The sequence below is a fragment of the Perca flavescens genome, chromosome 13 (genome assembly GCF_004354835.1).
Source record: "Perca flavescens isolate YP-PL-M2 chromosome 13, PFLA_1.0, whole genome shotgun sequence".
In the NCBI taxonomy this organism is placed as follows: Eukaryota; Metazoa; Chordata; class Actinopteri; order Perciformes; family Percidae; genus Perca; species Perca flavescens.
The window spans coordinates 22,100,880-22,127,506 of NC_041343.1; the positions used below are offsets into that span (position 1 = coordinate 22,100,880).

General features: G+C 39.3%; 1 protein-coding gene across 4 annotated transcripts in view; it reads left to right on the top strand.

The window, feature by feature from the left end:
* The first annotated feature begins 10,336 nt into the window (after positions 1-10,336).
* gabrb2b (gamma-aminobutyric acid type A receptor subunit beta2b) overlaps positions 10,337-26,627 on the top strand; it is a 57,641-nt gene continuing 41,350 nt past the window's right edge. For all 4 annotated transcript variants that reach the window (XM_028595295.1, XM_028595293.1, XM_028595294.1 and 1 more), the window contains exons 1-3: positions 10,337-10,459; positions 10,609-10,700; positions 11,380-11,447. In XM_028595295.1, the coding sequence (XP_028451096.1) occupies positions 10,377-10,459; positions 10,609-10,700; positions 11,380-11,447 (243 nt within the window). In that variant the 5' untranslated portion in view covers positions 10,337-10,376. The remainder of the gene's footprint in view (positions 10,460-10,608; positions 10,701-11,379; positions 11,448-26,627) is intronic.

Genomic DNA, 26,627 nt, shown 5'->3' on the forward strand with positions numbered 1-26,627 from the left:
TGACTGACTTATAGAAAGCTATTCAAATGCAATGCCTGTCTTCCTGACTGGATCACTGTCTTGCTGGATCCCAAAAGTCTTGAAGGAAGTGTCAGGCACACAGCCCAACATAAGTACTTTAGAGAGTAGAGAAGCAGATGTTTAGACTGGATAAATTGGGAGCTCTGTAAATGCAGATTATACAGTATTTATATATGATATATAAAACAATCCTACTAATTGAAAGTCAATAGAGATAATAGTCAGCTCAGGTGAAACATTTAAAAAATATTTTGGATTATTCAGCCATAGCCAACATCTTCTTCTGATATCTCATTCTCTATTTCATCTGGCCTAATTCATTCCTCTGTGTAATTGGTCATTAGTTTTTAAAGCCCATGTCAAGTGAACAATGTTAAATAAAAAGAGGCCATTATATCCAATAGAAAATATTTCGACAAAATATAATCACTGAACCATTCATTAGACTTAAGTCTGAATGAGATGAAAAAGGCACAGTTATTATGATGGATTGCAATTATGTATGCCTTATTCCTTGAGAACAATACACCTCATATGCCAGGCTGGGTAGCAATTCAATTATGTCAGTTTGTGAAGAACAATTACTTTGGGAAGATAAGGGGACATATTTCGAAACCCAATGTGTCTTGAAGAATAAGAAAAAACGCTCTCAGGCAGAGTTTGTTAATTAGTTAATTATTCAACAAAATATGATTTAATTAAACATGTCATGATATGTATTCTGTATTTGATTCTCCATAACACGCAGCTTGGTGCAGAGCTAGCAGATTATTGAAAGAAACTTTCTAAAACTCGCTGACCTTTTGAAGGATGAGGAGCTCTCAGATGGCAGAACTTTTTGTTTGTTCGGTGATAGTTATTCAAATGTTTCTGTGGAAAATAGACTGAGACTGGCATACACAAAGGCATGCCGTGAAGAAGACAGAAAGAAGCTGCAGAAACAGATGACAAAGAAAGAAAGAAACAGAAAAAAGACAGACCTTGTTTGCTCAAGATCTGAATATTCTGAATGCCTTACTGTACGTTCAGCATCACAGACGTTTCCAACATCCATCTTATTATTATTACACTGAGGTACTACGCACAATGACAGTTCAAAGTCACTGCTAACATAGTACACCGTGGCTCACAGTACCTACTTACACGCTACAGCACTTCATTGCTTGTTATTACCCACAAAAAGTGCATTTCTAAACTCATTTCTGGCCACACCACAGTGCTTCTATAAATACACGATAGCTCCCGTGTGAGATGGACCCACTGTATTTCATGAGCCTCAGCATGTGGTATCTATGGTAACTACTTACAGTAGGAGAAGCTCAGCATGTGTGGTGAAATGTGTTCGTGTGTGGGTATTTCTAAACAAGAATAGAAAGGTGAGGAATTTCTGGTCATTGCTTCTGAAAGTGATTCGAATGAGGTGTAGGGTTAGGGAAAAGTTAGAATTAACTTAAGGTTAGTGTATGAGTTACGGTTCCATCAGTATGTTTTGATGAAAAAGGTTTAGGGTTAAGACTTGAATTTAGGAACGTTTTAGGGGTAAGGGTTAGGTAGTGGTGGAAAGTTTGGAGATAGGGGTTACAGTCCAACATAACATAAATGTATAGGATGAAGGTTATGTATTGTGCATGTGTTAGTGGTTGGATGAACATGTAGTATGTGTTTGTTAGTGCTTTTTTGTAAGTAACTTATCGCTTAAGACCTACATTGAGATAAACTTTGAGACTGGGTATAGCCTTTTTTCTCTCCCCCATAGCCACAACACTGTAGTTCTTTAAAATCTCTTCTCCTCAGACATGATGTGCTGCACCACCTCCAGTGTATTCGAAGTAAGGGAAAAAAAAGAATCCTCTGCAGTTTCCATGGAGACCAAACCATATCATAGTAAGATAAAATAAATGTTGATTTTAAGAAAACAGTTGTCCTCACTGTCTTGGTTGACCTTTCGCCTGACTGCAGCCAAAAGCTTCACAATGAACTGTGCTGGACAACTGCCAACAGCCTGCAGCACAGAGAGATGGAATTAAGGCAGTTAAAAAACACAGAAAGTCAATTCAATACACTTTATTGCCTCAGGGTTTGTATTTGTTATTGTAATGTAAATGTTATGCATATAATAATTGATCTTTCCTCCAAGTGGCACAAAACTTTCTTGTAAAACTTGAGGCATGTTTCTGTAAATGCGCAGACACAAAAATGCACATTCAGATAAGCGCAGACACAATACTATAAACCTATTTTTTTATTATTAATAGTTTGCACATGTACAGTATATATGATCAAATACAAGAGTACGTACATGCACAGGTGGGGATGAAACACTTATTTGCACTTTTTCTTATTTTCTAAAAACACTGTTGCAGTACAATCACTATATGAATTCATATAGTGCAGCATAACTCGAGGAAGGTCATCACTCACAAAAACATTTAATTTGGGTCAAAAAAAGAAATTAATTAATGACCACCAAAAACACAATTCCCTTTATCATTGCTGAAGTCAAGACAGGCATATTTCTAGGGAATTTAGTCAATATAAAAACCTCTGCAAATGTATTTCATTCAAAACAAAGCCTACTGGAATAGCCACTAACCGCTTTACAAAAAACATCCTGACTCTGAAGTCTTAAACTTAACCTCGAAGATAATGACAATAAGAAAAGGTGTACACATACATACATACCGCACAATAAACTACCATGATGTGCAAGAGAGAAGCCATGCATCCTTTGAGTTAAATGTTTTGTTCTTCTAACACTTGTTATGGAAAACCAAATTATTTAGGTGATGTTAAATTTGTTCTATGCATATGATATTCCTCCTTCAGCAGATGTAAGAAATGAGAGTTAGTATTCAGTCTCTATGGTTACTGTTATGACCGTGGTCATATTTTGTTGGTCTGCTGTGTGTGTGTGTGTGCCCTGTGTTCTTTTTCTTGTTTCCATTTTGTATGCAAATAGGTGTGTGCCATTGCCCGGAGGTTATTGGTGGAGAAGTTCAGGCCCGTAAGGAGCCAAGATGGCGGCCGTCAGCGGGCAGCAGGCATTTCCTCATCCTCCTAATCCTCCTAATCCTCCCAACCTCCCAACCTCCCAACCGGCCACTCTTTTTGTACTCTTTGGTTTAGATTGGATATCGTTTTTCGTTTGTTAACTAAGGGTGGACCTCCAGATGTGTTGATCTTGTTTTCTCATGTTTTTGTTAGTTTAGGGAGGTAAGTCTTTTGTCTTTTGTTTTGCCCATTTGTTTGTTAGGTTAGTTTCTAAACTCTCAGTTAGGATTGTTTTGTTACTTTTATGGTAGGCCACCCTGAAGCTATATACATCTGTTATATATATATATATATATATATATATATATATATTTTTCTATGTAAAATAAATTAATTTGTTGATCTAACCACCTAACGGTTTGTGGCTACTTGGGAGACGGAGAAGATGGGGCCTTTCCATGTTGCGTCCTAGGCACCCCTAGACTGGGGCGTAACAGTTACCACTTGTAGTTATGGAAAAATAATCAATGTCAAGTTAAAGTCAGCGAGCCTGCAGAGGTGGTACTTTGCCAACTCTGCGGAGTTGTGTCTTCAAACTGAGTTGTTCAGATTAAGCTTGACCTGGTCCAGCTGGTTGTCCGTCAAGGTTGCAATTTATTCACCTAAAATCTCAATTAATTTATTCCATAATTATATTCACTTGATAATACACTGTTGGGCTGCTTGTTGGGATTTTACTTAAAGAGAGAAAACAAACCATTAGAAAAGAGTTTTTAAGTTGTTTGGGAATATGTCTCAGTTTTGTACTATCACGTAGTATCAACTCTCCCTTATTTAAATTGCTGATATGCCATGTTGAAACTAAAGTGCCACTTTGAATGGCATCAAGTGTCAGCCTCACTGTGTCACAGTAGCTCTTGATCTTTGTAATCTGCAGGTGGCATGGTGAAACTGCGACACTAGAGGCCAACTGCTGTGTTATCATCCTGTGTCATCATCTAAATCATCACTTCTGATGCCAAGACACCAAAAGAGGGGCTTTTGGCAGAGGCCCTCAAATAATCCTCCTATCCTTCCCTCCTTCTATCTCTCCCTCCATTTTTCCACCCGTTCCAACTGTGGCTAAAGCTGACACTCACCCTGGACTCCTGTCAGCAGTTCTGGCAGTGATAACCAACGTCTGTCAGGGGCAGAGTGAAAGACATGAGGAGAGAGAGAGTGTGTGTGAAGGTAGGCAAGGAATCAGCCAACTATCTGCTTTTTTGGTGGTAACTAGGCGGGGAAGGACACCGTAACCTTCAAGGGATTGCAGGTGCTGCTGTAATGGCAAAATTACATTTAGGCCAGATTCTTTTACTTTTTATGTTTTATTTCTGTTTTAGTTTTTCCCACAATACTGAAAGGGAGTTTATCTCATTCCCACATGTTGATTCTGATTTTGCTAAACTAAGTGGAAGCCACCAAGTCTGGAGACAAATGCATACGGCCTTAGTTTGAAAGGTACAAGGTCACAGTAAACTATCTCTCTCTGCCTATTCAGTTCTCCCTTGCCAGTTGAGATGTACAAGGCATGTGACCTCAGGGTGAAAGTAGGGCAGAGGGGAAAGAATGAAGTGGCTCCATGATGTCTCTTAAGCTTTAGCATTATCTTTATCGTCTAAAGTTGCCTGTAAGAAATGCAAAGTCATGTTTAGACCAGAACATGTGTGATTATCACTCCCATTTTCCTGTTGTGCATATAAGCTCAGTTTTTCTGTTCACTCATTGAAGAAACTTTTTTACACTGAGCTGATGTGCTTTTTGTGAAACTGTATTACTCCTATATTGCAAATATATCTAATAAAATACAAAAAACAAAAAACTTGGTTTAGTCTTCGACTGTCTTATTTGTTTCATTTTAATAACTTTCAAAACTTTACCCCTGCTGCAAAGGAAAACTTCCACTACACTGCCTCCTCTGGTAGAGGGAGGGTAATGAGGCGTAAAGGTTGGCTGACGGACTTCGTTTGTCGTGCTTATCTACACTTCAGAGGTCAAAACCACCACGGTGACATTTTGCCAGGGACAGGTGGAGATCCAGGCCAACAGCAGGCCTCTGGTGGTGCCAAGACTTGCATGGAAACCCTGCAGTCCAGAACACATCCAGTGGCATTTTGAGGCTATGTTGATGGGCTATTTTGCCTCCAGTAAAGGTAAATAGTGACTGTAGGTAGCATGTTGGCTTATAGATCTATAAGGTATGGTATTTATGAACACAATTGCCACCTCACCCAGATTATTTAGTGAGAGAATAAAAAATGAATTAAAAAATATTGAATATTTAATATTAAACAGAAATACCTGAGATTTGAAAGAAAGTTTTCAGGGGCTTTACTTGGATTGGGTTTTATTTTCCATGATCTACCCATCGGTTCTCCAGGTTATTATAATAGCTATAGTTAACTATAGTCCTTTAAGTACAAGTTTGAGGTGCTTTATACTAGCTGAGCATTGTATTTGCATTTGTTTGCTGTTTTATAGGCTACTTCTATTTAATTTCAGAGGCAAATATATTACTTTGTAGTCAACGACATTCATTTGAAAATTGTTATTACTAGTTAATTAGCAAATTAGGATTTTACGTCTGAGTTTATAGAATACAATGCATTTCTATTCAGTAGATTGCCCAAAACAATTTAAGTTTCTGCTTAAACTGCAACTCTCAATTCTGCATAAGGAGTATTTTTTACATTTGATACTTTAAGTACATTTTGCCGATAATACTTACTTTTAGTTAAGTACGATAAGGCTTTCACTTGAAATGCAGTATTTTACTGAATTTTGCTGAATTGCAACTGTTACTGAAACAAAGGACCTGTCTATTTTCTCCACCACTGCATGACTGTAAGTGTGTGCTTAGGTGTATTTCCTGTCCAGGAAAAAGTGCTTTGGGAAAATAAGTCAATCATTTCCCAGTCAGCTATAAGTCAGCTATAATTACACTATACTTTTCTGGACTGTTTTTTGGTTTCTGCTTTTTTTATTTTGTTTCTCATAGACTTAAGTCCTCACCTTTTCAATACTTACAAGGCCATCATTTAAATGTGCCTTCCACAGGCCTAATAGAGCTCTCCTGCTGAGTTAAGGGGCTCTAATCAGCAATGTCAATGCTCTAATTGCAGTACACCTAAAAGAGAAATACAGAGAGGTGTTTTTAGTTACAGAGAAAGGCAGAGTGCAATTTTCATCTCTGCCTGGGAAATTGTGTTTGATTATGCTATAAATGTTATGCAAGTTAACTGTTGAAGTTTATGTTGTTTGGTCATTTTTTATCAGACATCCGAGCTTTAATGCACATTTATGTTTCTAAAGCCAAATAAATAGATAAATAAACACACACTTAACTGTAAATATATGTATTTATATGTGTATTGGATCTCCACACTGTTGATGGCCATTTCAAAGACACAGCCATGACAGCAAGTGGGTGAAATGATGCTACTGTATTAGGCCATGTGCTTTGGCATATTGCCGCTCCATCTCTGTGAGGCTGGATGAATATCAGACAGTTGATCCAAGGGAGGTGTTACCTGCTGAGAACAGACCAGGTGCAAACTCCACAGTAAGACTACAAACTGAAGGGGTTTATTAAGCACTGCAAAGTAATCCACTCTCTTCCCTTACCACATTACTCTGGACATGCCTGAAATGTGTAAATAAATAAAAGCTGATTGCATTGGCTTTATTAGTTTGCCAATGTTTGGCGAGGTCTTACAACAGCTTTAGCAATATTTAATTGAGAAAACATTCATGAATTAGACATGTGGTGGGTATAAATAGAATTATAGCCTCACATCTTAACAGGGATAAACTTTACAGTACATCACAATAAATATATAATGATAGAACATGAAGCACTGAAGCATTATTTTTACTTAGAAGGTTTTAGAATTGTATATTTTATTTGTCTTCCATTACTGAAAATGTGGGGACAAAAGTCTTTCCAGAGTCACGATGAGGGGACTCCGGAAAGGGTGTGCCAAAGGTAAACCGTGACAAAGTGTGTGCATGTGTGTATGTGTACACATAAAGCTTTTTTGACATCAAACGTTATGCCCAACTAAACACTTGTGTGTGGCATTGTGTGCAAATATTGCGTTTTTCCACCATGTTGGTTATTTATTGCGAAGCAAAAGTCAATGTCATGGCAGACAATAGACTGAGATGTGTTATCTGTGTACTCAGGCACAGTGTCTCACTCTCTCTCTCCAACACACACACACACACACGCGCATGCACACACACACGCATGCATGCACACACGCAAGCACATGTACACACACACACACACACACACAGAGCAACCGAGATTACAAGCTCCTTCCCTACATGCACATTTTTGAAACATCACAAATGCCTTTTCTCAGACATTGTGGACATTTTGTTTATCTGTCCACGACAACCTGGATATTGCACTGACAGAAATGCATGATGTTTAATATTCCCTTTTAGTGCAAAAATGCAAAGATGCAGAACGACATAGATAGAGAGAAAAGAGGAGAGCTAGAGCCGTTTTGGGAATGTTGAACAATTCAGTTAATCAGGCATTAAGAACAGCATAGCAGGTCAAAATATGTATTTGCTTGCCTCAGTGCCAGTTTAAAAGGGATGTGAACATCAACCCACTGACATTGTAGGATTGCAATACAACTTTTTTTACTCATAATATTGTGATTGGCAAAGTGCTCTGTGGTTCCATCATCTGTTTGCCCTTTGATGAATATTAGCAAGCTATGCAATGCATGCTAAACAAGGTCATGATATGTAACGCCTTGATGGATAGTGAACATGTCCATGTGCCACAAATTACATATGACTTAGATTGACTTGTTTTTCATGACAGTCACTAAAATCTGTGTGTGCACATGAGCACTATCCATGGTGCTGCTCTTACTGCATGCCCCGGAGCAGGAACAGTCACTTCCTCAGTGAAATCCCAGAGTCCTCTCTGTTGCCACAAGCGGATAACCAGGTAGCCCTACAGCCAGGCACCCCACTGACTCTGGTTAATGGCGTTATTCTGTATGCACAATATATTAACTCTGTCCTGTCTCTACAGAGTGCTAAGTCTTACAAAAAAACTGTTTGCAAAACAATGGCAGTGTATAGAAGAGATTGCTTATTGTTCAGTTTAGAGGGATGGCAGACTTACTGTAAATATGTACCAAATTGATTAAGTTATTTTAACAAATGCCAAATAAAGTTTGTACAATGAACAGAACGTATCTACAGTGCTCTGTAATTAACAAAATATACAGACGGGACAAAGTAAATACTATAAAAAAGTACTTAAGCTTTCAAGTAATTCAATCACAACAACAAACACTGCTACAGAGGTGGCCCACATTTGGTTTATGCCAATTGTCAGCAACAACAGAGGTCTGACATTAAGCACTTTGATATAATGACTGTACAAAACTTTGCAGGGGTCAAATCATCTGTGCAGAGGCATATATTTAAAAGTACAACATGATGTAATATGTCAAGGAAAGCAGACTAGAAAACCATGAAATCACACTGTACCAGAGACAAACTTGTTGCCAAAACTGTTGATGCTTGTGCTTCCTTAGGTTAAATCAATATATTGCTAAGCATTAAGCTCTTTGGAGAAACTTATTATGACCCATTTTTAATCCCTAAACAAAGCACTGCCCCAGGTTTTGCTGCTACCATTTTGACAATGCAACAAAAATGTTAGGTAATAAGATGAAAGACACTGTAAATATATTTTATATACATTTTAATTGGATTTTCGACATGTGTGGGAGCTTCTTAAGTGAATAAAAGCCAAAAAATTGCAGCTGCCAAGCTAATCTTTGTCTCTCTTCAATTTTGTCATTCATTTGTCATAATAAAAGTGATTCCAATATTTAATTTGAAAAAAATAAATAAAATAAAAACCCAACATGAGCGGAATCATATCAAGGACGATGTTTTTTTTTACTTGTGCTTTTACAGTTCGGTACACTTAGCATCTTCCTGGTAGGACCACTTCTGCTCCCCTCCTCTCTCAGGCAGTAGAGCCGCTGCAGGACTCCTACACGGGGCTCACTGCTCTAACATCCGCGTCTGATCCCACCATATCCATGACGATTCGTGTCCGACTTTACACAGTGGCGCACATCCTGCTTACCAATGCGTGGAGCCACAAGCGTGCATGGCTGCGAAAGATGCGCTGAGTGTAGGCTTCAGTGCATAGTGCTCTGCTCCATGCATCTTTCAACCCCAAGGCACTGCAATAGCACCGCAACGCTCAGAGTATTAAGCCACGCTTCTCGTTTTCGTCAGAGGCCCGAATGCTTGAGGATCAATGCTGAGCAACTGTTGGTGCAGGGATGCATTTATAGCACGGAACTCCCCTTTTGTGTGGAGAGAAAGCGATAGTGAGAAAGGGGAGCACATTCAGCACAATGGACAGAGTCAGAGAGAGAGAGGGGGTGACTGAATTCACACATTTCAGAACCATGGACAGAGTCATCAACTGATAGCGAGGTGTTTTTTTTTTCGTTTCTCTCTTTTTTGGGAAGGAGTGAGCAAACGGTGAATCTGGTATGTTCCCTCAGCTTTCCCGAGGGACCCGCCTTAGCTACCCAGAAAAACTACAAGCAACAAGAACAGTTGCATCTCCCTTGTTCGGTAACTGCCTCACTTGCAAGTCCACACCCATACACGGAAGGTGTCACTGAGCAATCTCAGTATTTTTCAATAAACACAACATAAATGTGATTACAACACAGCGTATAGCCTAATAGGCTAATAGACAACACGGTCTTTATTTATCTCATGTCTCACATTTGCATTCCACTTAATGTAGTGGACGTTCGGGTTGGTGGTCAGCTTGAAAACGTGTTGATTTATCAAACTAAAGTTAAGTTGAATGCTCTCTCTAGTACTGCTCTGCATCACGCTCAAGAAGTTCCATACATCAGCTGGGAGCCCCTGAGCAGCTCTGCTGGAGCAGTGGGGTTAAGTGCCTTGCTCACGGACAGCTAGATGAGTTGGCTGACGGGTGTCTAAGGAGCGAACGGACAGAGACAACTCCACCCACATTTTCCACCTCGCCCCCGTGGATTCGAACTGCTAACCTTCCCGTCACGATCATCTGGGTTTAAAGAAACCAGGAGACCCCCATGTGCCCCTGAGTAACTTGCAGTTTTGGTTCTCCTTTAAATTTCCTGTGTGGCTGGGTACTACCATCATCACCAGCAGCGCTACTTCTTGATGTTGTGGTCGGGAATACGCATGCGCCCGGCATTGGAATTACTGCACTGGCAAGAATAAGTTGGACCTCGTTTGTCTTCACTAAAAGAAAAATACACATAAGCATGGCAGTGTTCAGAAAGAGAAGAATGGGGTGTTTTTGCGTCTGGTTGCTCCCTGTTGTAGTGACTGTGGTGTGCGCTCAAAGGTAAGTGAGAGAGTCGAAGGATGCTTCACTCATTTGTTCTTAGTGTGACTGTTACAGACGGCATGGAAAATACTTGGGCACTTCATGGTCCAAGAATGTCTCGTATTGAAATCTGATGTGCACCCTTTCTCTCTTTTTTTCTTCCATAGTGTCGGTGACCCTAGCAATATGTCGTTGGTTAAAGAAACGGTGGATAGACTGTTGAAAGGTTATGATATACGATTGAGGCCAGATTTCGGAGGTAAATGAACTCGCATTTTAACCAACTATGTTCGAGTTTGCTCCTTGTCTGCCCGTATAATAGTACAGTGTTGAAATGGCTACGTAGCCTAATCCACGATAACAAAATTGCCTTTGCAATTTCGGAAAGTAAAGGAGACGTTTAATATCGGCGTCTTCCACAGTTTATGGCATGTTATATGATACAGTCGAACAAAATGTGTCAAAAACCCCAGAGTAGCGACATAATAGGATAACACATTAGCGATGTGGTTGAAGGATGGATGTGGACGATAAAATAGATCCAGCTCATTTATTTGAATGAAAAAAAAAAGAAGGTGGCTGTCAACTCCCAGTGCACGTCTGTTGGAATTTTAAACAAATGTTGCCCATTCTTGTATATATTCATGTTCCAATTTAGGTGATCACTGCGACGGAAACATGTTTAGGTCTAGGTGATTTAATGTCAACAACTTTTAGGGGAATTACCAGCACTTTTACCACAGCTCAGCGCGTCTAATCCCATCCGGAATGAACACTGTAAACTATTATCAGGCTGACAACAGCTAAATTCACAAGTGTTAATCTGTGTTTTCATCACTTACATTATTAAACGTTTCTCTTAAAATATGTCAGTGAATCAAACAGGCTGAACCTGATGTACAGTATCTGTTGCTTACCGTTATTTTGATCTATTTTAGGTCCTCCTGTTGGCGTAGGAATGAATATAGACATAGCCAGCATAGACATGGTATCAGAAGTCAATATGGTAAGTAGGCCATTATCACCTAAACTTTGACAATGAGTGACCATTCTGGGCTAATGATCCCTGCTAAGAATAAACCTAGGAGGGGGGATACCCTCCCAGACTACCTGGGGAACCCCCCTCTTAATGCAGGTCTGTGTAAATGTGTCTTTTCAACCTCTCTGTTTTTTTTTTTAATTGACTGACATAGATGGTTGCTTTGTTCTTGGTTTAATAAGGTAATTGCTGCTTAATTTGCTGAACAGGCACAAAGACAAGCATCACTAACTTCACAAAATCAATGATTTCAGAAAATGCTCTTTCTTATAGAGAACGTTATAGTATTAGCCCAAGTCTCCACCCTGGTATTATTTCACACTGACATATATGTTGCTTCATGACAAATGTTTTAGATTGACTGTTATGGCTGGTGTATAATGCTTAACTAGAAATAGTGACAGTGGAAGAACTTGAGAGCTGTGGATATGGGAAGTGGAGATTATTGAGTTTTGCTTCATACAAGTGCGCCTCCTAGTGATGAAATGTTAGAACTGCACCTCAGTTTACAAGGAAACTCAAGGCTGCATTTTATCATCATGAAAGGTCACTCATGACACTGATACAGTTGACAAGGTGAGCAAAAAATGATATGCATGAGATTTTGATAGGTATACTGTAATGTTTTTGTAACATTGTTTCTTTCTGTGGTTGACCTGTTTATTTACTCTTACCTTTCGCATAGTTGCCGCCTGCTGTTGCATTTGTTTTGGTGTTGCTAGCTGTGATATGAGTCATTTTGTGATCACAGGGAATGGTTACACACTGGAATATTTTTGGCAGCAGCACCCAAAGGCTGTTGCTCATGTTGTTATCTTTTGCTCCTGTAGACCATGTTGATGTGTAGAGATGAGATGAGAGAACAGATGATGTCTATTTGTATGTATTTACCCAGAAGACCTGCAAAACCTTTGGCACATACATGCACACACACACACACACACACACACACACACACACACACACACACACACACACACACACACACACACACACACACTAATTAAAGGCATGTTTTCCCTGTGTAACCGATGCAAGAGCTTGAAATCTGCCTTAAATTGTGTTTGTACATTCTTGTGTCCATGCGAAAGAGTGCTTGCAAGTAGAGTATGTCTATTGTAAGTGTGGACATTGGATAAATTTCCAGGAATTACAGTTTTTTTTGATTGCTTAACAACAGTGGGCACAACTGGAGTCACATGTGCAAAACTCAAACCACAATCTGCACTACCAACAGTCACCTGAGCTAAACAGTTCACATCACCTGCAAAACTCATTCAAAGCAACACAACTCTTCACACAGGCTCAGTGCAGCCAAACACTATGAACAGTCCTCACTGAGATAACACACACTGTCACTCAGAACACACTGAGGGTAAAAACACTAGCGTCAAACACCAATACAGACATTACAAACTTTCTCATCTTTACAGTTTGAACAATTTGAGTGACTTGACACTACTCAATAGTTTATTTAAGGAAAAGATATAGATTGTATAATATACCAATTTGTATGTAAGGTAAACAAGAAGGAATGAAAATCAGCAGTTTTCTTCAATATAGTATTTTGTCTCTGGTAATTTATGGAATTTCTGGGGAAAAAAACTAAAGGTACATACGTAACAGTACCAAAGAATAGTGTGACTAATCCTGCCTCTCTCCAGCATCATGCGGCAAGTTTTCTTCATCACATTGGATGTCTGCATCGTCTCTAAATACAAATGAATGTGGTGTTTCCATTACTTTCACCTCCATTACTTTCTGAAAAACAGTAAGAACACAGTGTTACTATTGTAAGGATATTGTGTTTTTTAATTTTGTTTGTTTGTTTGTGTATATAACCTCAGACATCTTACCTGGACATATTGGTATCTTTGCTCTTTTACCTGTTTCTCTCAAACAGTACAGTGTATAATTGTTTCATTCTTATTTGGTGTTTGTATAAAAAAAGGCTTTCTAAGCTTTCTCTATATAAATACCGTATATGTTCACTAACTAGTCTAAAACAAAGACACCTGTTTAGGCTTTAAGCTAAAATTGCAATCAGCAGTGTTTGATAGGCACCAGACTGAAATCTATTCTGTTTTGAATGTGTGGTTAACAGTTTTGACAGCAGTGTGTTAGCATTTGAACAAAGTGCTGTAAATCTACAGTGTTGTGCACATTGTGGTTAAAGTCATGGGATAAGTGTGCGTGACTTTTGAAAACTGTGTGCAAGCAATGAAAAACGAAATAGCGTTTGGTCCACATGAACTGCTGCTGTGCAGACTGTAGTTAGAGTTTTGCACGTAAATACTTAAGTATTATGTAAAATGTCATTTGTATCTACATCCTAATCACCTAATGCATAAGATACATTTCATCCAATGTATGTACGTATAGCTTTTCTAAGCAGAAAGGAAAGTAGTGATTTTGTTATGGTAAATTACCACACAATTGGGTATAGGCAACAAATAATATGATAACAATAATAGTAGATATTTGGGGTATTGAATCTTTTTAGATACCATGGAGCAGAGAGTTAAATCTAAAAGACAGTGATAAAAGAGGTCACAAGCAAGATGACAAAACATAATGATATACAGTAGTACATGTCTTACGACTGAGCCAACAGGATGCTCCAAAGGTTGTTGTGCTTTGTTTATTATTTCCTCTGCTATCATCTCCTCCAGGCTACAACTTTCTGGAAAAAAGAGTAGAGTATATCCCAGCTGCATTACTCCTAACCAGAAGTGCATCAGGGCCGGGGCTTATATCCACACACACCCACACACATGGCCAAATAAAAGAAAACCCACTTTCCATCCAAACACACAAAGTCAGTGCTGCACAGCTCTTTTGATCATCCTATTCCTTTGTCAGCTTTTGCCCACTAAACACCCTCTAATGTGAAAGGGGAGTCATTACCACCTAACCCATTGGACTCTCATGAAAATAAGAGGCCACATGTGTGCGTAATGGTTTCGGCATCTTTGATCTGCTCCCCTTCCTATAAATGTAACCACTTTCCAGGATAGCAGCTGGTGTAGAAGCACTTTCCTTTCTTCCATTTCCTCTCCCCCATCTGGCTCTCTGTCTGCCACTTATTTTGGTGTGGGGATAGAGCCACCCTGTGTCTTTTCTTTAGAGAGCAGATGAGAAACAGGGTTGAGGATAATGGAGATATGTCACTGAGGGATGTATCCAACAGTGTCCTATTAGCCATTATGGCAGAGCGGGAGACCCATGCTTTGTTATTAAAAATATATTCTTCTATCAGCGACCACTGCTCTCTGTTGAAGGCCTTGCATTAAAAGGAGAGACTTGAACGTGTGATAACATAGTGTATATATTTGATTTCTCTAGAGGAGCCATTCAAATAAGGAACTGCAAAGAGGTTTGTCTTAAACCATCTGTTTTAGCAATGTCTTACCAATGTCACAGAGCAGAGCCCCATTTAGAAACAACACAGGCCTTTAGCTCACTTTAGATGAGTCACCAAACTAAGTAAGCTTTCAAGTGTGAGTGGCCCAGAGGACATGAAGTCCTCTCCAGTATTTTGTCGTGTAAGCAGTTCTAATGACCCAAAACCCCCATCCTACCTTTTCCTAGTTACAGACAAGCCTCTAGAAAATGTTAGCAACCGATGACTGTTAATATGTTTTACGAGTAAAACTGTTCAACAACAGCTGGCTTTATTGAGTCATATACCATGTACAAAACTACATTACATGTCACTTAGGCCCAGAGCCAGACATGGAATGAGGAGGCTGTGGCTAGTGTTCATTATATATCCATGAAAGGTCACTTGTTCCTGGGTGTCAGGGCCAAAGTGCCAAGCCTTCGAGGGAAAAAAAGGGATAGGATATGATTGTGTAAGAGCTAGGAGTCAAAACTGTCACCTCTGTATGTATGTGACAGAGAGAGAGACAAAGATAGATATGAGAGAAAGCTCTTACATTAACAATTGGAGAGCCAGAAGCGGTGCTGGTGTTGGAGAGAAGGTCATGTACCTAGTGCTGCTGAGGGTTCATTCTGCATGACTCAGAGGTGGACGTACGGAGAGGGACACACACTGAATACCAATATCATGTTAGACATTCAACCCAAGGCAAGTGGCTTAGCACGCCTTAATTCATGCACTGGTCAAAGGAAGAACAAAAAATAGGTACAGTAGGCATATGGAGGAGTTGGTTGGTTTCTTTATTTGTCCTTCCTCCCAGCAATTCTCCATTGTGATTTTTCTTCCACTGCCATTTAAGTCTCAATATTTGCTCTTGGTTGAGCTCCTGAGCACTTCAATCCTAAGCCAACAGCTTTCACAGGGGAAGGAATACTCATGTCTGAGGATGAACTAAAGTTCTTCTCCTCCAAAAGGCAGAAATACCATTATTAATGCACATAAAGGTCAAGAGGAGCTTATTGAGTGTTGGAGAAGGACTGGAATTCAGAGCCCCCCATTTCTGTACCCAGTAATTTCAACATCTCATCAGAATATATCTCTGATGGGATGTTGTTGGCTTTAAGAAAAAAAGATCATTGCTTGCTATTTGATGAAAGGAAAGGAAGGTTCTGGAAGCACTTCTCCGCTGTTGCATATTGTCAAGTCCGGACCTGAGAGCTTTAAAATGATATTAAGTCTGCATCTGTAGTTGTATCTAGATCGATTTCATAGCAGTATTCAATATCATATTGCTGATGTGGGCAGAATTGTAAATTGATGAGCAGTAGACATCAGCCAAAATAGTTAGTCGTATGATTTAAATAGATTTTCATGGCACAGATTTAAACATGTTACGCCCAGTTTATAATGGCAATGGTGAGGAAAATATCCCCTTAATCAGCTCATTATAATGTAAATGATACAAGATGGATGATATAATTAATCTTTGAAGATGATGGATGCAACTTAATGTTGTGTTCTTGAAAGGATACTGTGACATTATTGTCTCTTTTGTCTGGCCGGGTTTCACCAAAATTGTGCACACGGGTTGATCATTGCAGTCTTTGTCAGTACTCAAAACTGCTACATTAAGTTGTAGTTACAGGAGTCCTTTGGATTGACTATTGCTTTGTCTCTTTTCTTAGTCACAGTCTATTTTAAGCCTGCTACCATATAGGGCAGAAATAAATAAATACACTTAGGATGTCTCTAGTGTGAATGTACACTCTCTCTCTCTGTCTTTCATGTACATACACACATTCACAAATCCTAATCCCTTGCTCTTCTCCAGTCATACTACTTCATAAACTGGTATGTTAACCTCGAGCAAAAGTAGCTGTTTGACTTACGTAACAGCAGCAGAGACAAACTCAACTAGGGTTCAGCAAGGATTTGACTCTGTGTGGTAATGGAGAGAGCTGGAGCGAACATAATGCATGAAGAAAGCCAAGCTCTAATGATAACAGTATTGATTATCTTTCTTTACTGCTTAGGATAGATGATACATCAGTGTGACTTAAAACATAACATTTTCATTAAAAATCTGCTTGAATAGGATAGCAGTTGACTTATGGTGCAGTTCACTAAAGAAGGGACCTCATTAGATTTTTAATAACTGCATGTGGAAAGTTGAAGAAAACAATAGACAATTTAGGCATTAAGAACACAATTGCCATTTTTAATATTAGATGACTGGTTAACCATATAATTCCTTTTAGCAGTGGCAATTTGATATAATCCCTATAATGACTCTCTGTCACTAGGATGTAAAACAGTACACAGTAAAACAGTTACACAAGACCAATCTCACAATCTCAGAGGCGTTGACTGGATGCAAGCATGAATACTGTTAACAACTTGTATCATATGTTGAAATAAAGTTTACACTTTAAGCATCATCGGATATATTATTTTTATTTGTTGCCACTTGTGGGCAGTAGAACAACCTGAAAATGCAACTTATTATCACCTACCAAAGTTGATATGGCAAATGTGTTAGGAAACAGTTGCCAAATTACACATCCGACAGACACAAAGCAACATTAGCATTCATTTGGAGTCCTGTTTCTGGCCACCCAATTAATGTAAATCCAATAATTACTCTTCCTTTAGCCCTGTTTTAAAATTCATCAAGTCCTGAGGGAAATATTGGTCTCCTTAGCTGCCAACTACTCCTCTATGTTCACCAGTGAGTCACTAACTGTGTCAGTTTGCAGTTTGGTGCTGGGTAGATGGTATCCACTGGGTTTATCAGAGCTTTTCTGCTGAAAACAGCTGCATGCTGATGCTTGAAAAAGGTTAGCTGGTAGTGGTGAGACTGAACCAAAACGTTTAATGTGGGCCATAGAACCATGATCTGTTTAGCTGAGGTAAAGTGCAGATTAGGGTGATAATTCTCTGTAGGTTTATTATTACATGTATGAGCGACACCTGTAACGTTAATTATATGTAGTCATTTGACCTATATTTGTTTGTTGTTTATTACTACTGGCTGTAAACTAAATTGTCCTGTGGGGATAATAAAGATACCTTGAACCTTGAGATAAAAAATGTTTATAGTAGGCTACAGCTTTAATCAGACTACTTAAGGACACAATATGTCGATTTCTTTCTACATTTATTAAGTCCATTCTGAATGGATTGGAAATAGTTAAGTAAGCATTGCGAACAAGTTAGTGATTTGCCTATACCCACCAAGTCTTACTTGGCCACTGTGTATACTGTATTAGAGCCCTGCACGGGCCAAAAACTCCAGCCCTAACCCGGCCCTGGCCAGTGGGGTTCAAGCCCTACCCCAGCCCGACAACGCCTGCAATTTTTTCAGCCCGAACCCGGCTTTACCCTAGACCAACATCGATCACTTTTAAGCTCTCTCTGACTCGCGCGCTCTTTGACGTGCTCTCTCTCTCTCTGACGCACGTTCTCTGATGCGCTCTGTCTCTGCTACACGCGCAAACACACACACGTCACACCTTCTCCATAAACAACATGAAATCAAGGAGAGGGCCAACTTTTCCTGCTACAGATTCCCCACCGTGGTCAGAAAACACAGAGGAGACACTTTGTTTCTGTCACTATGACTCTAGAGTCGCTACTCGCTCCGATCGCCGGCACCCTCTCACTTCTCACTCTACCACACACTCCCCACACACACACAAATGCGGCTCGACGCACACACCAGCGCACAAGTATAAACATCAGGCCACTTACATAGGCTACGGCGAGAGCTCTGCTTGGAGCCTCTGCACAACTGTAAAACGGCCTTAAGATGGGCACATTGAAGAGAGAAGCTAAAATAAGCCCGAGTCAGACCCGAGCCCGATCTGTAAAAAAAAAAAAAAAAACGGCCCGACCCCGGCCCGAATGGGCTTAGCCTGTCGGGCCCCGTCAGGCCCCGATGGGCTTGCAGGGCTCTATGAAGCCCGTTATATGGTGATATCCACCATGAGTTAGTATATTTGGTAGGTTATGACGTGACTTTTTGTATTAATTGTAAATTAACCAAATGCTCTCTATGTAGTAGCTCTCCATTCCCTCAAAGTCTTCACTGCCTAATGCACAGATATGACCAATGCATTATCTATAATTCCAGCTGCCCTGGGGGTCAGCAGAACACATATCAGGTCTGATACTAATTATCTAGGTGACGGTAGTTTATTTTTTACCCATACCATTAGCATTTATGGTAACATTTATGTTATGGACTGTCTATTTTAGTCCTTTATTTATTAGGCTTTGATGCTACATTTATCAACAGATTCAGCAAAAAAAAGAGAAAAACATACTGTACACAGAAGCTGTATATATATTACTGTACAAACGAATACAGTAAATACAGCAAGCGTGTGCAGAGGAAAGTCACTAGGGATGTTGGAGGAAACGAAGGAGGAGTGGATGAATTGTGTGAGTGGAGTGCTGAAACAACCCATGCCCCAACTTGCATTATCCATGCTGGTAGGTTTAGTTACATGTGCCTCCCTATAGAGTTTTAATAATCCATTTAGTTTACACTGTGTGCCACTTAAATGCAGTAAAAGGACAGACATCAAGTGGGTTGTTTGTATACTGAAAAAAGGATGGTTTTGTCACGAGTGACATATTGGTAGGTGCTTACTCATTAGCAGAACCAATTAACTGGCGGTGGTTGCTGTGTTGCTGTGATGATGATGGTGATCAGTATGATAAAATGAAGAACAAAAAAAAGAGGAGTTTTTTTTTCTTCCACTTCATACGGAGGATGGCGATCAAGCAACAAAAAACTAGGATAAATGTAAAAGCAACAACAAAGTGGCATTGTATAGCCCCCTCATATGAGAGGAACATTACACATTAGATCAGTGTGAACACCTGTCTCCTCCACTGGAATGCTGATAAGTTCAGGAAACAACATTCATTGCTCTTAGCATTTTGTTGTGTGTGTACTTCCTAGCACGTTTACAATTCCCTGGTGACTTGGATGTGAGTTCAACATTAAAAAATGTGACTGTACAAGAATGAGGTACAAGAATGAAATGTAGGAATGATGTTTCAGCCTGTGAGTCAGACTCATGTCAAGTGTTATTACCTCCACCAAAGAGGTTATGTGTCTCGCTAACATTGTGCAATTGGGCATTTGTGCTGCATTCGTGTGTTTGGAATAATTGGAAAAAATAACGATTATTTTCCATGGCTCACCTGATCTGTATACTTTGCTCTTCGTTGTCATGCAAATAATGGAAACAGCTATCAATGTATTTTATAAATGGTCTGAGCAATAAAATACAACAGGTCTTCTTTGTAGCATCCATGTTGTTTCCACATTAAGACTTAAAGCTCATGGAATACTGAAGTCGGAAGAACGACTTCCCAACTCAGGAAATGGCACCATCAAAGAGCATGTTTATGCACCATTGGCCTTGTTGAGTCTGCGCTCTCCGAGTGCCATTCTAGTTGTCAAAACAACACTAGGCAGTTGAACTGACTGTAACCTGCCTATTGGTAATATTTTCTATAATAATATAATATTCTGGAGCCACAACATAGGTGGCTTTTTCAATTAGTATATCTTATTGCTCTGTGCGGAATACCTCCACTTTTGTTCAAAAACTATTTCAACATATAAATGAGCCATGATGCCAAAATGTACTGGAGCTATGTACAGATGAGGTGCGACTGGGTGAGCAGGTGACTGAGTTAGTTGTTGAGCAGGACCAGGGAAACTCAAGAGCCACAGCTGGCGGGCAGCTGAGGAATGGCGCATCTGAAAGAGGTTAGAAGAATTGAAAAAACAGGTAATAGTGAGGAGGAAATAGAGGCTGAGGAGGGAGGAGAGGTAGACGGAGCAGCTGTCGCCATGACAAGATTACCTCTGGTTTTTAAGCAGTCAAAATCTCAGAAGCTGTGTGTACAAAGATGTCTGGGAAAATGGTGACTGAAGCGTTAAGCAGCCATTATTTCTTTTCTCACTGCAGATATCTCTTTAAATCTCATCAGTAGTCTGTACAACAGGTTTCTGCAGTTGCCCAAACATTGTCTTTTCATTCATTGAATACACTTTAAATGTACTTTTCCTCCATCCAGCATAGTGTGCAGCCTTACCACACTGTCTTTCTTATATTTCTATGTCCCTGGATTGTTCTCATTGTTTGCTCTGCTTCTCCAACTTATCTGTCTAACTTCATGTAGTTATTTATGATCCTTTATATTTTATCTAGTGCCACCAGTTGGGCAGAATTATTATGTATCCAGGAACTTTGGATTGGATTTTGGATGGATTGCCAGAAAATATAATACAGATGTTCATATTACCCACAGAATTAATTGTAATAACTTTATTGATCTAGCACCATCATCCGGTCACAATCTTTGGTTTACGATCATATACCTGCACAACAAATGACATTCCCATTAGTATTAGTTGTACTTTGTGTATAGTGCTAACTAGCAAGAATTAGCATGCTAACACACTTAACTAACATTGGGAACATTACCTGCTAGTATTTTATTGTCATTTCACTCAAGGCACCATTGCCTAAATACAGCCCCACAGAGCTGCTAGCGTGGCTTAATTTAGCACCCATGTGGGTTCTTTCCTATAAAGGGAATTGTATAGACACCAAGGCTCTCAAGTTTTGAAGACAGGCAAGAGTGACATTCCTGCGTAAATGGGGGTGTTTCATTAATACAATTATTATCACTGTTTTTTTTGTTATTAATAATTGCTCAGACTTGCAGAAGAAAAGATTTGATGATGCATGGGGTCTAGGGGTCCTCCCCCAGAAAAGTTTGAGCATTAAACACTTCATTTCCTGCATACTGGTGAATTTGTATGCACCTATTTATTCATTTTTCTGAATCAATTTATGCTGGAAATAGCTTTATGTAAAGGGAAACATAATTACAATCTAAATATAAAAACATAATGGAATATATTGCAGTAAGGCTGTCAGGCTTTCTGTATAGCTTTCAGCTATTTATTTTCTTGTAGATTGGCTTTTCCATCATAAACCTGAAGCTGCACAGACAACGGAAGGCGTGCTGCTCATCTCTATTTTTACAGCGAGAGTGGACATTAAGTGATGCACACTTTTCAAAATATATCCGGTGCTGAAGCCCCGGCAAAATCGGCTGATGCCGCGTCTGCTCTGTGCTCAAAGTGATGCTCAGAGCTCCAGCTCTGTGGGTGAAAGAAACTTTCCGGAAGATGTTGTAGGAGAATCACGTGAACAATTCCAGGATATGCTTTTTTTCATTGGTTGTTTCGTTAAATCTTACCCAGATACAATAGTGATATTTTCTGATTGGCTATTGTATAGCCCATTTCTTTTTTTTGATTGGCTGATAAGTGGCAGGCTCGACTTAAGAACTCCAGGGGAGACGCACTTGATTCTTGCCGGTTCCATAGTGAGAGAGAAATTTTGGGCGCTGCGGCATATTAAATATATTATAAATAGTTTTTCCGTATAAGAAATACAATGTGTGGCGGGAGTGCGTGACAAAAGACCAAAATGAGTGACTGTCCCGCTCAATGCGTGACACTTAAGAGCCCTGAGACACAACGTAAAATGACAATGTGAGGATAACCAATTATATAACTGCAAATGTAGCTTTGATATGGGTGTAGTCTCACCCCTTAGTTATGCATGAAAAGCACTTCAACTTTTAAAGCTCACTGCATTAAGCTACAGTATACTAAGAACCATGAGGCAACATGTTGTTGTATGTGAGGTAATTCTTCATGTGTTTGATCAGGATCATCTGAACATATTACTTCTTTTGTAGTCTTGTTATGAAACTAACATCTGGATATATTTTGAGCATAGCATTTTTAAACATTGATAAATTAAGTGACATGCACCGATCGCAGTACACACATGCACAGACATTGTTATAAAGCAAGAAAGATGTACTGGTTAAATCATTAATGTTAGAGACACTCTTCAGTATACAATTAATAACACAGCTCTAAATGTCAAGGGAAGGAAGGCATGTAATCAATTCCCCTAGGTTAAACAAGCTCACTAGTTAGGCATCTGATTCACTGTTGCCTGTGACAGTGAATGATGGGTTGCATGTTTATCCATCAGACATGTAGCTGAAGGTCTAACTGTTAAACAGCAGCATCTTGTTTTGTGGGCAGACTTGACAGCATACTGCCATTGTGCCATTTGCTCATTGCAGAGCATTAATTTCCACACCTGTCCGGTGTCACGCAGATGTTACTCTCTTCTGCTAGTTTGCTCATCCCTCTGTTTCTCTCTGACTCTCTGGTCTCCCTCTCACGTATCCGTTCTCTTTGCCTGTTTGATAATGACACAAGGCTGGGGCCCTGCTGCAGGGGGAGAGTTACAAATCAAAGTGGGTTAATCAACGGCCAACCATTTCAGGAGGCATGTCTCAGTTCACTTGCCCCACTGCTCTATTTGTTTTTATGTGCTATTGCTTACACCCACCAGCTCCAAGTTTTGATTTAGGTGTTGTGGTGAAAACAATTCCATTCATACTTGCTGAACTTCACTTGCACTTGTACGGAGACTGTCCTCCCCCAAAAAACGACCCCATAGGTCGTCTGTGCAAGCAGCTTATTATGCTTATGTCAGATCGAGGTGGATGGGTCGGTCAAACAAACTGAGGACTTTCAATCAGGGGCCTCTGTTTGTGTCCCATGTGAAACCAAATGTTGACTTATTTTATCTTACGTACCAAAGTTATCTTGTAAGTTAAGTAGGTTACGCTACGTTGTGTACATAACTAAAACCATAACTTTTTCCTGAACCTAAGTAGCCTATTTATGTTGTCTAAACCAAACCAAAATGTGACAGCTACGTTTACTGTCGGTATGAGGACGTTTTGATCTGTTGCCACCGGTAGTGGCGCTAATTTAGGAAGCGCTCCTTTGAGTCATTTAGACTTTCAACTTCAATGAAAAATGTGCACATATGGCTTTATGAATCTGCTTCATAAACTTACAGAGCCAAGAGGAGCTGAAAAAAAAACACAACCCAAAATTACTAAATGCCTTAAACCAAAGGCTCAATGTGATGAAAACAACATCATTTACACGCTGAATCTTTTTTCAGCAATAGAGCTGATATGGCCTGGGCCAGATGATTACATATGTTTTAAAAGTGTTACATTATCTCTGACACTCAAAGTTTGCTATGCAGGCATATCTCGGATGAGAACTGGAAAATGCAGTATGTCTTTTTGTCATTGTCTGTGTGACATTTTTTATATATATAGTCAACCCACTCCATAGTTCACTGAACCACATATCTGTTAATTAGTTTAATAAAAATGGCATGTTGTACAGCAAGATCGGTGAGGGTCAGGGGCTGAGGAATGAAGAAAGAGTCGAGGATGAGGAAGTAAAAAAGGGGTTGACTTTGTTTCTTCAGAAACTTCAGCAATAATTGGGACACTATTGGTGAGTTTAACTACAGTGATCTGTTTTTAAAACTCAAAAGCACATTGTTTCCAACACATTTAAACATTGTACATTACACACTGAAGCTGCCTTGAGGGTGTAAGCAACTGCTCTGTGTTGTGATGGGAGGATAACACTCATCATTGTGTGGGACCTATTTTTAGATTGTTAATCAAGGTACCGTAACATGTTCAGACTGACACACTCAGTATGATGTCCCATAAAGTGTGAGTAGAGTGAGATTGCTTCATTTTGGCTCATCCACCCGCAGTGACCTAACAAAGGTCGGAATCATGAGTGTGTGCTTTAAGTGTGTGCATTTGGTTTAGTGTTTGTTGTCAGACAACACAATAATGTCTCAACCCAGGGTCTAGCATAGTGGTGTAATGCAGAACAATTATATATGTTTCACCTTTTTACCGGTATGTCACAAATACTTCTCTTCCAATTTTGTATTGATATTTACTCCAACAAGAGAAAAAAGCCTGAACTGAGTCTAAATAAAGGATGTTTAACTGTTTATGATGTCCATATTAAAATAAAGCCAGTATGAACTCAATATAATGAATGAGAAAGCTATTGACACAGCAATGTGCCATAATAGCTCATCGGGACACATTGCATAATCAAAAATAAAGGATAGAGGTTATGCATATAATGGGAGGAGTCTCATATGATATATAGTTTGTGTCTTGAGAAAAAAAATAAGAAAGAAATAATGAAAATCTGTTAAGCCTTTGTCATTTTGCATGCACTTTTAAGAGGGTTCCTAACTTCAGTTTATCATCTTCCTGTCTGCCGTCAAGTCATCCAGCGTCAGGCTTTAATATAGGGTCATTAGGTGAAAATAACACTAACTTTACTCTGCACGGCACAACAAAGCTTAAAGGAGGGAATGTCTGACTACCAAACTTAAAACTATCTAAACCTCTTTTGTTTAACTTTAACAAAGGTGTTGTCATTGACATATCTTTCTGTTTCCCTTGTCAGACAACTGTATGAGTATTAAACAGTGATTTGATCAATGCTACCTGTTCACACAGGCTAATAATAATATATTGTCTGCTGAACAGAATCTTTATCAAATTACTGTTTGTGTTTGTGTTTGTGTATGTTTTACTGTTTAATACACATGCAGTCCCCAACAGCATAAACATTAGTCAATGACAACACCTGTTTTGGATAACAGGCTAGATATGCAACTGTGTAGCAGTACATGCCATGTGTTTTGAAATCATATGTAATACTACATTTGGATTTCCAGTTTCCACATTGGCATGTGGTCAGCTGTTTTAAAGGTATCCACACTGTATAGCATTTAAAAATTTTTTTGGGGCATTTGATAATGCCAGAAAGGTCATTGTATTCGATTTATGTTAGATAAATGTATTTTTAGTTATATTTAATGATGTGTGGGTTTCTTTCAAGCGGAATAAATTTACTCACATGGTTCTGCTGTTGTGTGTGGTCATCAAAGTCTTACAATTGGCCTTATGGGTCACTGTGTTTTGGCTCATGTCTGGCACTATCACACAGTTTTCACAGTGCGTGGAAACCAGTTGTCGGACTAGACTAGATTCTGCTTTATCACAGCTTGTCAAAATACAAGAAGTTGATAATGGACAAACAGGAGAGGCGGCGGGTGTGGATTGGTTTTCCCAGCAGCTGAACATGACACTGTGAGCTGATAATGGGATAATGTCAAGAGGGATAATGCAGCAGTTGCTCTTGGTTTGAGTGATTTATTTGCCTACACTTCACTTTCTTCAGTAGTCCGCATTTTCACTTATATATTATATACTAATGATTTAACAGTACAAATTGAGCTCAATGTGAAATGTGCATTTCCTACAGTGTAATAACAGAAATATAACACATCATTGGCTTCATCATTGGGGTCTTAGGTTAGAGTTTTCTTTGTAGTTCGGTCTCTTTTGATTCCAGGAAGTAGTAGAGTTGGGGAAATGAAGCCAAGAGCACGTTATACTGTTGTTTATTAAGCTTTTAAAGGTTTTACAAATGCTAAATATGAAGCCTGAAACCATTTCTAGCTCTTAAAGAAATATTCAGCCTTATATTGTCAGCTGCGGGAGATATTTCAAGGAAAAGATAGAGATAAAAGAAAACCTTGATGAGAGGTTAGCCGGGCATATACGTGTTTTGAAATGCTTTCCTTATGGATACTGTAATTTCTCCCAATTGTGCATCTCCCACTCATTGAAAGTGTGTGCAATAAATGTGTGTCCATCCTTTTGTATTTGTGTATGTGGTTAGATTCTGTGCACTGATGCTCTAATGATTTCCTAAGTGTGTACTACAT